Raw genomic sequence first — 12,378 nt, 5'->3', positions numbered from 1 at the left:
AGAACACTGGAGTGGGCTGCCATTTCCTTCTCCAATGCATGAAAGTGAAAAGTGAAAGTGAAGTCTCTCAGTCATGTCTGACTCTTGGTGACCCCATAGACTGCAGCCCACCAGGCTCCTCTGTCCATGGGATTTTCCAGGCAAGAGTGCTGGAGTGAAATTGTATTAGAAAGCTATAGTAATCAAAACAGAATGATTTGCTTCTGGCAGGAAAACAGACACAGAGATCAATACAGCAGAACAGAGAAGCTAGCAAGAAATGCACATCCATATATTGTTGGTTAGCTTATGAAAAAGGAGCCAAGAATATCCAGTGGGGAAAGGTCAAGTTTTTCAAAAATGGCACTGGAAATACTGGATATTCCTATGAAAAACTGTGCCCCTGTCTTTCACCATACACAAAAGTCAACTAAAAAGGGATTAAAAAGTTGAACAAAAAACTTTAAGTGATTAAACCCCTAGAAGAAAACATCAAGGTAATCTTCTTGCCATCAGTCTTTGCAATGAGTTTTTGGATTTCACACCAAAAGCAAAGGCAACAACTGCAAAAACATACAAGTGGGACGACATCAAACTCCAAAGAAACATCAACAAAATCAAATGGAAATTTACAGATTGACAGAAGATATTTTCAAATCATATATTTGATAAGGGCTTGATGTCCAAAAATACATGACACATACAACTCAAGGATAGAAAACCAAAAATAATCCAAATTTTTAATGGAGCATAAGAAAAGTAACAGTTTCATTAAATCTGAACATTAGCCTGTAGATGAGAGACACAGCAAGGTTTTTCTTCTACAACAACAAAAGCCTATGCCTTCCTGGCATTACTTTCTTCATCTCCACTCACTTGTTTGACAATTACAGTTCACAGTGTACATTTTTCAGTCAATAGCAATCATCCCACAGTGAGCTATAATATGTACTAAGAACAGCCCCATTGGTGGGGGTGGGGGGGTGGGACAACAACTAATATTTGCATACTTACTAATGAGGCATATCAAAAGGAAGGTAATTTCCAGAGTTTACCAGTCCATTGTTATCTATGTTTCATTTCAGAATTGAGCCACCTAGTAAGGAAAATGAGTTAAGAGACCTCAATAATATATAGATAGAAAATCATTTTTAAATGAGAGCATTAATGAATTCTAATTTTGGGGTAACTTGTTACTACTGTTGTAACTGTAGTCCTTTTGATTCTCTATTGCATCCATTAATAATTTATTGTAAATATTAATACCAACACAGGGATCCATACTACTAAAGTTATAGTGAATAGAGAAAGACAGAATATATTAGGCAAGAAGTCAAAGTATGGGAAGTCGGCAATGGTAGTAAACGAAAGGGCAGTATTGCCTTGAGAGGAAGGAAGGTTCTCACAGTTTCTTGAAACAGCAAGAATGAGCCAGCTGTGAGGAGTTAGCTTAATTTGTAAACCAGAAACTCTACCAGAAGAAATTCAATTTCATAAAGATATTACGATGCTAAAACCCAAAATGTAGACAGAGAATAGGGTAGGGGCGGGTATATAGACTTTCAAAGTTTTCCATTGCTTATTGCATCAGGCACTCAAGGACCACACTCACTGAGGTCTTTCTCTATTGCTCAACCTGCAGGTACCAGCATCGAGAAAGAGATAGCTCTACTCCACAGGCAGTGGAACCCTACTTTTATGGCCTGATAGTTTTCCTTAAGAAGCATTCCATGCAGCAGATTTCCTCCATCCCATGCCATCCCATCTGGCTGACTCCCCACAGTCAACAGGAGTCCTCTCCCTAGGATCATTCCACAATCCCCATGGCTCCAGCTCCCAGCTTCTGTGGATGCCAGTGGACTTACAACCCTGTCCGAGGTATGAAAGGCTGCAGCATGGCTTGTCTGTGTGGTTCTCCCTCAGTTCAGACTGTGACAGATTAGTGAGTTCACTCCCCAACTGCTTCAAATGCCTCCCCCGTCCCAGTGGATGGCCGTGGAGGCGGGAATCTCTCCCTGGTGCTTCAGCTCCTTCCCCCCCAGGTGCAGGCTGGTCCCACTTGCTCTGCTCCTTCTTTCCCCTTCCTCCTTGTCCCTTCTTCCCTTTGTCCTACCGAGTTCTGTATGGATCCGGATATTTCTTCTCAGTAGTCAGGAAGTCCTGCCAGTATTCACCTGGTCTTCTATGGGAACTGCTGAGTCTTTGGATGTTCTTGATGCATCTGTGGAGAGAGGTGTACCCCGCTTCCACCCACCCCTCCGTCATCTTGTCCACCCCCATTTGTGCATGTATTAGGAACAAGTTTCCTTTTCTATTAAGTAACATTGCCATCACCACATATATTTAACTTTTGTTTTTTGAGGAGAACACAGGTAAGTTCCACTCTTTCAGTTCAGTCCGTCATTCAGTGGTGTCTCACTCTTTGTGACCCCATGGACTGTGGCAACACGGACTTCCCTGTCCATAACCAACTCCCAGAGCTTGTTCAGTCTCATAGTTAGATCTCATGATTAGATCATGACACTCAAAATTAGATCCTCAGACCTTATTAATTTTTTATACATGAAAATATTTAACCTTTAAAAATCTCCCTATTTGTCCTACCCTCCAGTCTTTGGTGATCGCTTTTCTACTCTGAGTTCCATCTTCTTTTTTTTTTTTTTTTGAAACTCCTTATACTTGAGATCCTATGGTATTTGTCTTTCTCTGACTTAGTTCATTTAGCATAATGCCCTCCAGTTTCATCCATGTTGCCACAAATGGAAGAATTTCTTTCTTTTTCTAATGGCTAAATAATATTTACCTATATATGTCACATCACATTGTTTTAATCCATTCACCTGTTGAAAAATTGTTGTTTCTATAATAAGGCTGCTGTGAATAATGCTGCAACGAGCATGGGAATAGGGATCTCTCTTTGAGACAATATTTCATTTCCTTTGACTATATATCCAGAAGTGGGATAATGGATCACATAACTGTTCTCTTTTAAATTTCTTGTGGAAACTCCAGAGTATGTTTCTGTGGGAGTTGCATCCCTACCAACAGTGCATAAGCACTCCTTTTCTCCACATCCTCAATAACATTTGTCATTTCTTACATTTTTGGTATTAGCCTTTTAAATAGGTATGAGGTGATAACTCTTGTGCTTTTGATCTGCATTTTGTTTGATTATTACTGATGCTGAGCATCTTGTCATATACCTTTTGATCGTCTATATGTCTTATTTGTAGGAAAATGTCTATTCTTTAAAGATGTAGCATATATTATGTTTACTATATTTCAATATACAAAACTCAGTTGCCTACCTATATATCAACAATGAACAATAGAAAGTGGAATAAAGAAAACAATCCCATTTACTATTGCATCAAAAAAGGATAAACCACTTAGAAATAACCTTAAGCAAGGTGTCAAAAAATTTTATAGAAAACGTTTAAGACTTTGATAAGAGAAATATAAAAAGAGTTAAAGATATGTAAAGTTAGGTTGTCTGTTTATGCGTTTCTTGAGATAGGATTTCTATTACTATAAACTTCCCCCTTAGAATTGCTTTTGTTGCATCCTGTAGGTTTTAGATCATCATGTTTTCATTGTTCTTTGTTTCTAGGAATGTTTTGATTTCCCTTATTTCTTCAGTAACCTGTTCATTATTTAGAAATGTGCTGTTCAATCACCATGTGTTTGTGTTCTTTAATTTTATTTTTTCCTATTATCAGTATCTATTCTTATAGTATTTGGGTCTGAGAAAATGCTTGAAATAATTTCAATTTCCTTAAAGTTACTGAGGTTTGATTAGTGACCCAAGATGAGGAAAATGTTCCATGTGCACTTGAGAAGAAATTGTATTCTTCTGCATTTGGATGGAATGTGCTGAGATATCAGTTAGGTCTGTTTGCTCTAACATTTACTTTTAGGCTTATGTTTCCTTATTACTTTTCCATTTTGATGACCTGTCCATTTGTATAGGTGCAGTGTTAACATGCCTACTATTATTGTGTTACTGTCAATATCCCCTTTAATGTCAGTTAGTGTTTACCTTATGTATTGAGGTGTTCTTATGTAGGGTACATAAATAGTTAAAATTGTTATGTCTTTTTATTGGACTGATCCCTTGATCATTTGGTAGTGTCCTTCTTTATGTCTTATAATAGTTTTGATTTTAAGGTCTATTTTTTTTTTGATATGAGAATTGCCAATCTCGCTTTCTTTTTTTCTCCATTTGCATGGAATATCTTTTTCCATCCTCTCACTTTCCATCTGTATGTGTCTCTAGGACTGAAGTGGGTCTCTTGTAGACAGCATATATATGGGTCTTGTTTTTTTATCCATTCAGCCAGTCTGTGTGTTTTGGTAAGCATGGAAGAAGATAATAGCAAATAAAACAACTGATAAAGGATTTCTTTCCAAAATACAAGCAGCTCAAACAACTCAGTCATCAAAGCAAAGGCAAGAACTGCAAAAATAAACTAGTGAGACCACATCAAACTCGAAACCTTCTGCATAGTAAAGAAAAAGCCATCAATAAAATGAAATGACAACCTATGGAATGAAAAAAAAATATTTGCAAATCACATATTTGGTAAGGGCTTCCTATACAAGTATATATAAGAGACTCATGCAACTCAGTAGGAAAAGAAATTAAAACAACCCAAATTATTAAATGAGCAGAGGAAGAGCAAGTGTTTTGAAAAATCTGAAGAGTAGACTGTAGATGAGAGACACTGTAAGGTTTTTCCTTCCAGAACAGAAGCCTGTGTCTTCCTGGCATTGCTTTCTTTATCTCCAATCACCTGTTTGGTGATTGCAGTTCACAGTATACATTCTTCACTCAATAGCAATCACTCTACACTGAGGTATATGTGCTCAGAATACCCTACTAATTTAAAAAGACTAATAATTACATACTTAACCTTGAGGCATCTAAAATCCAGGGTGATTTTCAGAATTTTCCACTCCATTGTTTTCTACATTCTATTTCAAAATTGAAACACCTAGTAAGGAAAAATGCGTAGGGGACCACAACAATACATGCATAGAAAGTCAGTTAAAACTGGGAGCATTACTGGATTATAAATTGGGGGAATGCATTATTACTAACACTTGTAATTTTATTCCCTTTAATTCTCTGATATACTAGGTTGATATTTATTTAAAATAGTAATACCAACATAGAGGCACATGGTACTCAAGTTATAGTAGATTGAGAAAGACAAAGCTTATGAGGCAGGAAGTGAAATAACAGAAAATTAGCAATGGTTTCAAAGCAAGGGGCAGTATTGCCTAGAAAGAAAGCAGATTTCTCTAATTTTGGAGACAACATGACAAAGCCAGATAGGAGCCAACCAGCTTAAGCTGTATACCAGAAACTGCACCAGAAGGTAAATGAAGTTCATAAAATATTGTGATGCAAAACGCCAAAATCCAGGCAGTAAGAGAATAGGGTAGGGTTTATGTAGATGCTGAAAACTACTCAGAGAGGTAGACATGGAAGCAAATACACTAATGAGCATCAGGAAGATCAAAGCACAAAAGGGTCTGAAAAATAAATCGTAAAGGGACTTGGTAGTCTGATTAAAGGAATAAGAGAATCAAATTAGAAAACCAAAATATAAAGACTTGTGCACATGATAGTACCAGAGAATGCTCAGGGGAGAAAATTTCAGCCTTAGTAGACCAGCGAACAGAAGCCTCCAGCATGAGGAAAAAACACCCTGGGCAGGACTCATGACCGCGTGTCTCTGGGAACAGCCTCAGTTTCAAAGTTTGGGCACTATGCCTCCTGAACGCAAACACAGACAAGAATTATAGCTTGCTATGACACGGAATCACAGATAGTAGTGTTTGTTAGTTTATTCAAAAAATGGGCCAAAGAACTAAATAGACATTTCTCCAGAGAAGACATACGGATGGCTAACAAACACATGAAAAGATGCTCAACATCACTCATTATTAGAGAAATGCAAATCAAAACCACAATGAGGTACCACTTCACACCAGTCAGAATGGCTGTGATCCAAAAATCTGCAAGCAATAAATGCTGGAGAGGGTGTGGAGAAAAGGGAACCCTCCTACACTGTTGGTGGGAATGCAAACTAGTACAGCCACTATGGAGAACAGTGTGGAGATTCCTTTAAAAATTGCAAATAGAACTACCTTATGACCCAGCAATCCCACTTCTGGGCATACACACCGAGGAAACCAGAATTGAAAGAGACACATGTACCCCAATGTTCATCGCAGCACTGTTTATAATAGCCAGGACATGGAAACAACCTAGATGTCCATCAGCAGATGAATGGATAAGAAAGCTGTGGTACATATACACAATGGAGTATTACTCAGCAGTTAAAAAGAATTCATTTGAGTCAGTTCTGATGAGATGGATGAAACTGGAGCCAATTATACAGAGTGAAGTAAGCCAGAAAGAAAAACACCAATACAGTATACTAACACATATATATGGAATTTAGGAAGATGGCAATGACGACCCTGTATGCAAGACAGGGAAAGAGACACAGATGTGTATAACGGACTTTTGGACTCAGAGGGAGAAGGAGAGGGTGGGATGATTTGGGAGAATGACATTCTAACATGTATACTATCATGTAAGAATTGAATTGCCAGTCTATGTCTGACGCAGGATGCAGCATGCTTGGGGCTGGTGCATGGGGATGACCCAGAAAGATGTTATGGGGAGGGAGGTGGGAGGGGGGTTCATGTTTGGGAAAGCATGTAAGAATGAAAGATTTTAAAATTTAAAAAATAAAAAACTAAAAAAAAAAATAAAAAAAAATAAAGTTAATGAATCACTAACCAATGATAATTGACACCATCAGTTTCCAGTCAGATCCTCTTTAGTCATACAATGGATATCTGAACCTGTTATATGATCCCCAGTAATAGTTTTAATAATTGAATTTATTGATGTTTAATTGAAAGGGATGTTTAATTGAAGTATTGCTTTACAATACTGTACTGCTTTCGGCCAAACATCAGCATGAATCAGCCATTGGTATACCTGTGTCCCCTCGCTCTTGAACCTCCTTCCCACCATCCTTCCCGTCCCAACCTTCGAAGTTGTTAGAGAAAAATATGGAAGGCTTCACAAATTTGTGTGTCATCCTTGGGCAGGGGCCATGCTAATCTTCTCAGTATTATTCCAATTTTTTAACATATGTGCTACCAAAGCAAACACACGAATAACATTTTAACAGAAAAACAAATCATATAGTTAGTCCTCTACCAATAAATGATCAATCACATTAGGAATTTGGGTGTTCTGCTATATTTACCAGCTCTTATAAAGTAGAATTTTATAAGGTTCAAATTTCCATGAAGGAATTAAGCATATTTTTATGCATAACACATGTATACATGCACAGAAATATATGCACATAAATACGTCTATGTTATATAAGCTATTATTCTCCTTTCCTGTCACAATAAGGTCTTTAGTTGATGAGAGATATAGTCCCAAATTTCTCCAACTTATATGTCTTCCTTTGAGAACCACTTCTTTTATTTTCATCACCTAATTCTAACTAACCATTTTATTCTTAGATACCATGCCTCTTTAAACTAACTAAGAGCAGAGAAAACCTAGTAAATGCTGATATCTTATCCTTAATTAAGTTATGACTCTTCTGGTAAATTGGAAAAAGAATCATGTTCAGGTCTCATTCAGGAGGATAAAATCTCTACTTTATCAGTTCTCTTGTTCATACTCAATTCTTGCTCACTTCAGTCTTAAATTCTGCTTGTGTACAAAGGACTCACAGCAAAAGTAATATTAAAATCATGCTTGCAAGTGTCTACGATTTTATGCTTTCCTTGGCCAAAGGTAGTGCCAGGAATAATTTCTGAAATATTACAACACATCATGGAAAAATTAAGTCTAGTTTTATTATCAAAGAGGAGATGCTTGGAGATGGTTCAAAAACTAAGCCTCATGGGTTGTCAGGATGTACTCCTGAACAGACAGATAAATTTTGTCCCTAAAATGTCAAAGTCAGGAGAGCGCAGGCCTTGTTTGCAGAGCCAGTGACGTTGTCTTGGGTGCTGACCAGGTAATATTCTTGTATTACCATTTGGAGATTTATTTGCTGTTTTCTTGAAGAAACAAATGTAACGAGAGGATTAAAGATGCACAAAAGTAGAAGAGCCGCCAAGGTGCCTAGAAGAAAGGCTAGCCAGGAGAACCAGGCCCCCACACTGATAATTGTCAGAGACTGTAACAGTGAGTGTTTTGTAGACAGAGCAGAACAAGTGGATAAAACCAATATTCTAGGGTTGCTTTGTTTTGCAGTCAAAGACAAAATATTTTTCTCTTTAAGCAGAGTCATCACAGCTCCTGATGTGGTCCTGGTTACACACATGCAGACCAAGGGCCACAGGCATGTGTGATGTGACATCAGGAAGTGAACAGATGAGTGTATTGGTGCCCAGTCACCTGTATCTGCTAATAATGGGACCTGGGGAAAATCACTTGTCCTCTCCAAGTCATCACATCTTCATTAACATAACTTGATGATCATAGTGAAGATTAAGGCTATTTCACAGGGTTCTTGTGAAACACAAATTTTAACACGTTTAAGCTTTTGGCAAAGTATCAAAAACATGCATCGGGTTACTAAGGTAAGTGAGCAGATCCAAGGTACAGTATCCTTTTTCTCTTAGTATTCTCTTTGTACTCAAAAGTAGCGATCAGTCAGTCATGTGTTTCCTCTTACCCCAGCATGATGGTAAACCACACAGATCAACTGGACTTTTCTTGTCATTTCAGTGTCTAAAATTCAAGCATTAGTCAATGTAGTGTGAAAAAATTACAAACTCCTAGAGGGCCCTGTTGCCAGAGTCTGCAGAGTCCCAACACTAAACTGTCTTTAAAAAATGGCCTAAACAGTCTGGCTCAGAATTAGGCTCCAAATGTTTGCAGAGCACAGAAGCGCTTCTGGGAGCAATATAAAATTATAGGGAGTAACCTACTTCTCCAACTATCTATCTGTGCAAATATCATCATCCATTTAAATTGACACAGAATACGTTCCTTCCCACCCCAGCTACTATAGCGCCAACTCCTGCTCAGAGAAACAGGGAAAGAGAAGCCTTCCCTCCACCAGATGGATTTGATAACATCAGGTGATTGGATCATCTCAGAATGGCTCATGTTTTTAATTAAACAGGGTCCTGCCTGCTCCTGCTGCTGGTCATGTCAAATCTGCTCTTGTGCCAAGGCAACTCATGCCGGTCCTGCTGTCCTGACGTGTTTGACATCCCCCTGGAATCCCTTACAGACCTGTTTCTCAATGCCTCCAGGCTGTCCCACAACATCTTTAAGCATTCCATCATAATGTTCCATGAGTTTGTAAGTACTGTGGTGGTGGTGGTTTAGTTGCTAAGTCGTGTCTGGCTCTTGCGACCCCATGGACTGTAGCCTTCCAGGCTTGCAGATGGAACCCTTGCATAAGTGACTGGGCTATACTGTCCTTTCAACAAGAAGGCTGCATCAGCCAAACTTTGATTAACACCGTCTCTAGGTCAAAGAAGCCATCAGCTCATAAGATGTGGAAATTGAAAACAGGATCAGTTTTGTGAAATCTCAAAGATTCCTAAGAAGTGCAATAACTTTTTCAATTTCCTTTCATTCATTTTCTTTTGTAAATTTTTAAAATAAATCATTTAGTATTTGTCATCAAGAATGCCACAAAAGGGGGTTTCCCTGGTAGCTCAGTGGTAAAGAATCAGCCTGCCAGTGCAGGAGACCCAGGTTTGATCCCTGATCAGGGAAGATCCCACGTACCAAAGAGCAACTAAGCCCAGGCACTACAACTACTGAGCCTGCACTCTAGAGTCAGGGAGCCACAACTCCTGAAGCCCGCATGCCTTGGAGTCTGTGCTTGGCAATAAGAGAAGGTACTGCGATGAGAAGCCTGTGCACGGCAACCAGAGAGTAGCCCCTGCCCTCCACAACTAGAGAAAAGCAGCAATGGAGACTCAGCACAGCCAAAAATAAATAAATAAAATGTTTAAAAAAAAAAAAGAACGCCATAAAAGAATACAATAGACTCAGTGGAATCAACAACAAATTTATTTCCTCACTGTTCTGGAGGCTAAAAGTCCCAGATCAGGGTGCCAGCAAGGTGAGGTTCTGGTCAGAACTCTTTCCTCCCAGGCTGGCTTCTCTGTTCGTCCTCACACAGGGTGGGCGGTGGGGAAGAGAGATAGAGGAAAAGACACAGAGACACAGAGAGAATTCTCTGGTGTTTCGCTTCATGAAGACACTAAACCTATTGGATGAGTGTTCCACCCTAAGAGCTCATTTAACCTTAATGGGCTTCACTGGTGGCTCAGATGGTAAAGAATCTGCCCTCAATGTGAGAGACCTGGGTTCTATCCCTGGGTCTGGAAGATTCCCTAGAGAAGGAAACGGCAGGCCACTCTAGTATTCTTGCCTGAGAACTCCCATGGACAGAGTAGTCTTGTGGGCTACAGTCCATGGGGTCCCAAAAAGTTGGAACCCTTTTCAAAACACAGTGCTTTGGCAGTTAGGGCTCTAACAATGAACTTGAAGAACACAGATTCAGTCCACAATACTACCTGACACAAAGCACTTTTAGGTGGGACTGGGGAAAAGGAAGCATGCTGATTTTCAGGTCCTTCAGTGTCTCTCTGGGCTTTCTTCTCCAGGCTTAGAGTAAATAGCCAATAAATGAGAACTGCTCTGCAGTGAACTGTGTGGATGGAACATGTTAAACAAAGCTGAATTCTGGTCACAAAATCAAATAGTGTTAGTTTTTTTAATGCTACAATTTATTGTTTTAAGATTTGCAGTGAATAGCTTTAGAGCTACAGTAGAAAGGGAGTTTTCAATTGGAAACAATTATTATTTTTCTGAGGAAAGTATTTGAAAGTTGTATGTTAATTCTTTTAGGTCTATCAGGGAGCACACAGTAGAGTAGACAGTTAATAAAACATGGTGCTGAAGGTTTCTATTAAATTCACGTAGTTCTTTTTACTCACTAGTTTTTGTTTATTCCTCCATTTTTGACTGTCCATTTTTCTCCAACTCTTCCAAGGAATCTCTTGAAATGTGCATAACTTTTGCTAAAGATTAGTTTTTCTCTATCAATGTGTTAGCTAGATTTTTCTACTCTCATTATTCTCAGTCCATTGTTTAGTATTTCCTATAACTTTATGCCATGTTTTTCTGCCATAACACTTTGTCACCATAAACAACATTGCATTCTGCACCTGGGATGAACACTAAGGTTTCTGGTGTGCGGATTCAGAGATGTCAGAGTTACAACTGTATAACTCCTTATAAGGGAATATATTGGCTCTAACCCACAGTAAACAAAAGACTAAATGGTTAAATATAGGTGCATGGATGCATTCTAAGTCACGTCAGTTGTGTCCAATTCTTTGCAACCCTACTGACTGTAGCCCAACAGGCTCCTCTGTCCATAGGATTGGCCAGGCAAGAATACTGGGGTATGCTGCTATACCCTCTTGCAAGGGATGCTCCTCACCTAGGGATCAAACCTGAGTCTTCTTATATCTCCTGCATTGGCAGGAATGTTCTTGACCACTACTGTCACCTGGGAAGCACCAAGTATCGGTACAAAAGACTATATTTTGTTCAAATACTAAAAAGTAAAAAAAAAAAAAAGATAATAATAAAATATAGAAGGGAAAAGATTGAACTTAGAAAAGCTATATGTAAAATCATTTTTATAGAGACAATGTATTGAAAAAGTAGGAAAAGAATGACTTTCAAATTTTGTGATGCCCCCTCATTAAAAAATATACAAGACTGTTAAACATGTTAATGTTCTGGTAATGGGTTCATCTACCGACTGCCTAACAACTCTAATTAACTGCCTGATCACTTGCAGGATGAAAAATATGCTCAGAACCTATCGTACACTATCAATGCTACCAACAGCTGCCACACCAATCCCTTCCATACTCCCCAAGAAAGAGAAAAAGCCCTAAATATGAACGTGAGTTTTTCACCTGGGTTTTTCACTACGTCAAATGAGACAGTATATAGCTTACCAGGCTTTATAATAGTAGAGATAATGGTAAGTGTACATGCAGAAAAAGGTGGAGGAACTGTAAATAACTGAAGAGAAATTATAGTATGCCCTTGATGAAGCATGAGTGAAATCAAGGGGTGACTAAAGATCTGTAGTAGCAAGATAAATAACAGATCTAAATTGTCCATGCAGACAACTTTAGTTCAACCAAAGCATTAGACACAGGATTGCAGCTATTATACTATACAAAAACAGGAAATGAATGGGAACTTTCATGTGTAAAATATAAGATTGCAAAATTCATGAATATGTAAGAAACACACCACAGTTTTGAGTACTCCCTGTTACTAGTGACTCC

At 38.6% G+C, this 12,378-nt stretch overlaps 1 protein-coding gene and 1 non-coding gene across 6 annotated transcripts in view; one reads left to right on the top strand and one right to left on the bottom strand.

Moving 5' to 3' along the window:
• Positions 1-12,378, top strand: part of LOC105613815 (placental prolactin-related protein 3-like) — a 94,736-nt gene that overhangs the window by 56,883 nt on the left and 25,475 nt on the right. For all 5 annotated transcript variants that reach the window (XM_060403459.1, XM_027958592.3, XM_060403457.1 and 2 more), the window contains 3 exons: positions 1,622-1,857; positions 9,165-9,346; positions 11,877-11,984. In XM_060403459.1, coding sequence (XP_060259442.1) covers positions 1,803-1,857; positions 9,165-9,346; positions 11,877-11,984 — 345 coding nt within the window. In that variant the 5' untranslated portion in view covers positions 1,622-1,802. The remainder of the gene's footprint in view (positions 1-1,621; positions 1,858-9,164; positions 9,347-11,876; positions 11,985-12,378) is intronic.
• On the bottom strand, positions 7,069-7,177 carry LOC114109789 (U6 spliceosomal RNA). The gene has a single exon (XR_003586364.1). It is a non-coding gene; the product is annotated as a U6 spliceosomal RNA (small nuclear RNA).

This window comes from Ovis aries, chromosome 20 (genome assembly GCF_016772045.2).
Source record: "Ovis aries strain OAR_USU_Benz2616 breed Rambouillet chromosome 20, ARS-UI_Ramb_v3.0, whole genome shotgun sequence".
Lineage (NCBI taxonomy): Eukaryota > Metazoa > Chordata > Mammalia > Artiodactyla > Bovidae > Ovis > Ovis aries.
This window is presented reverse-complemented; position numbering and strand designations above follow the sequence as displayed.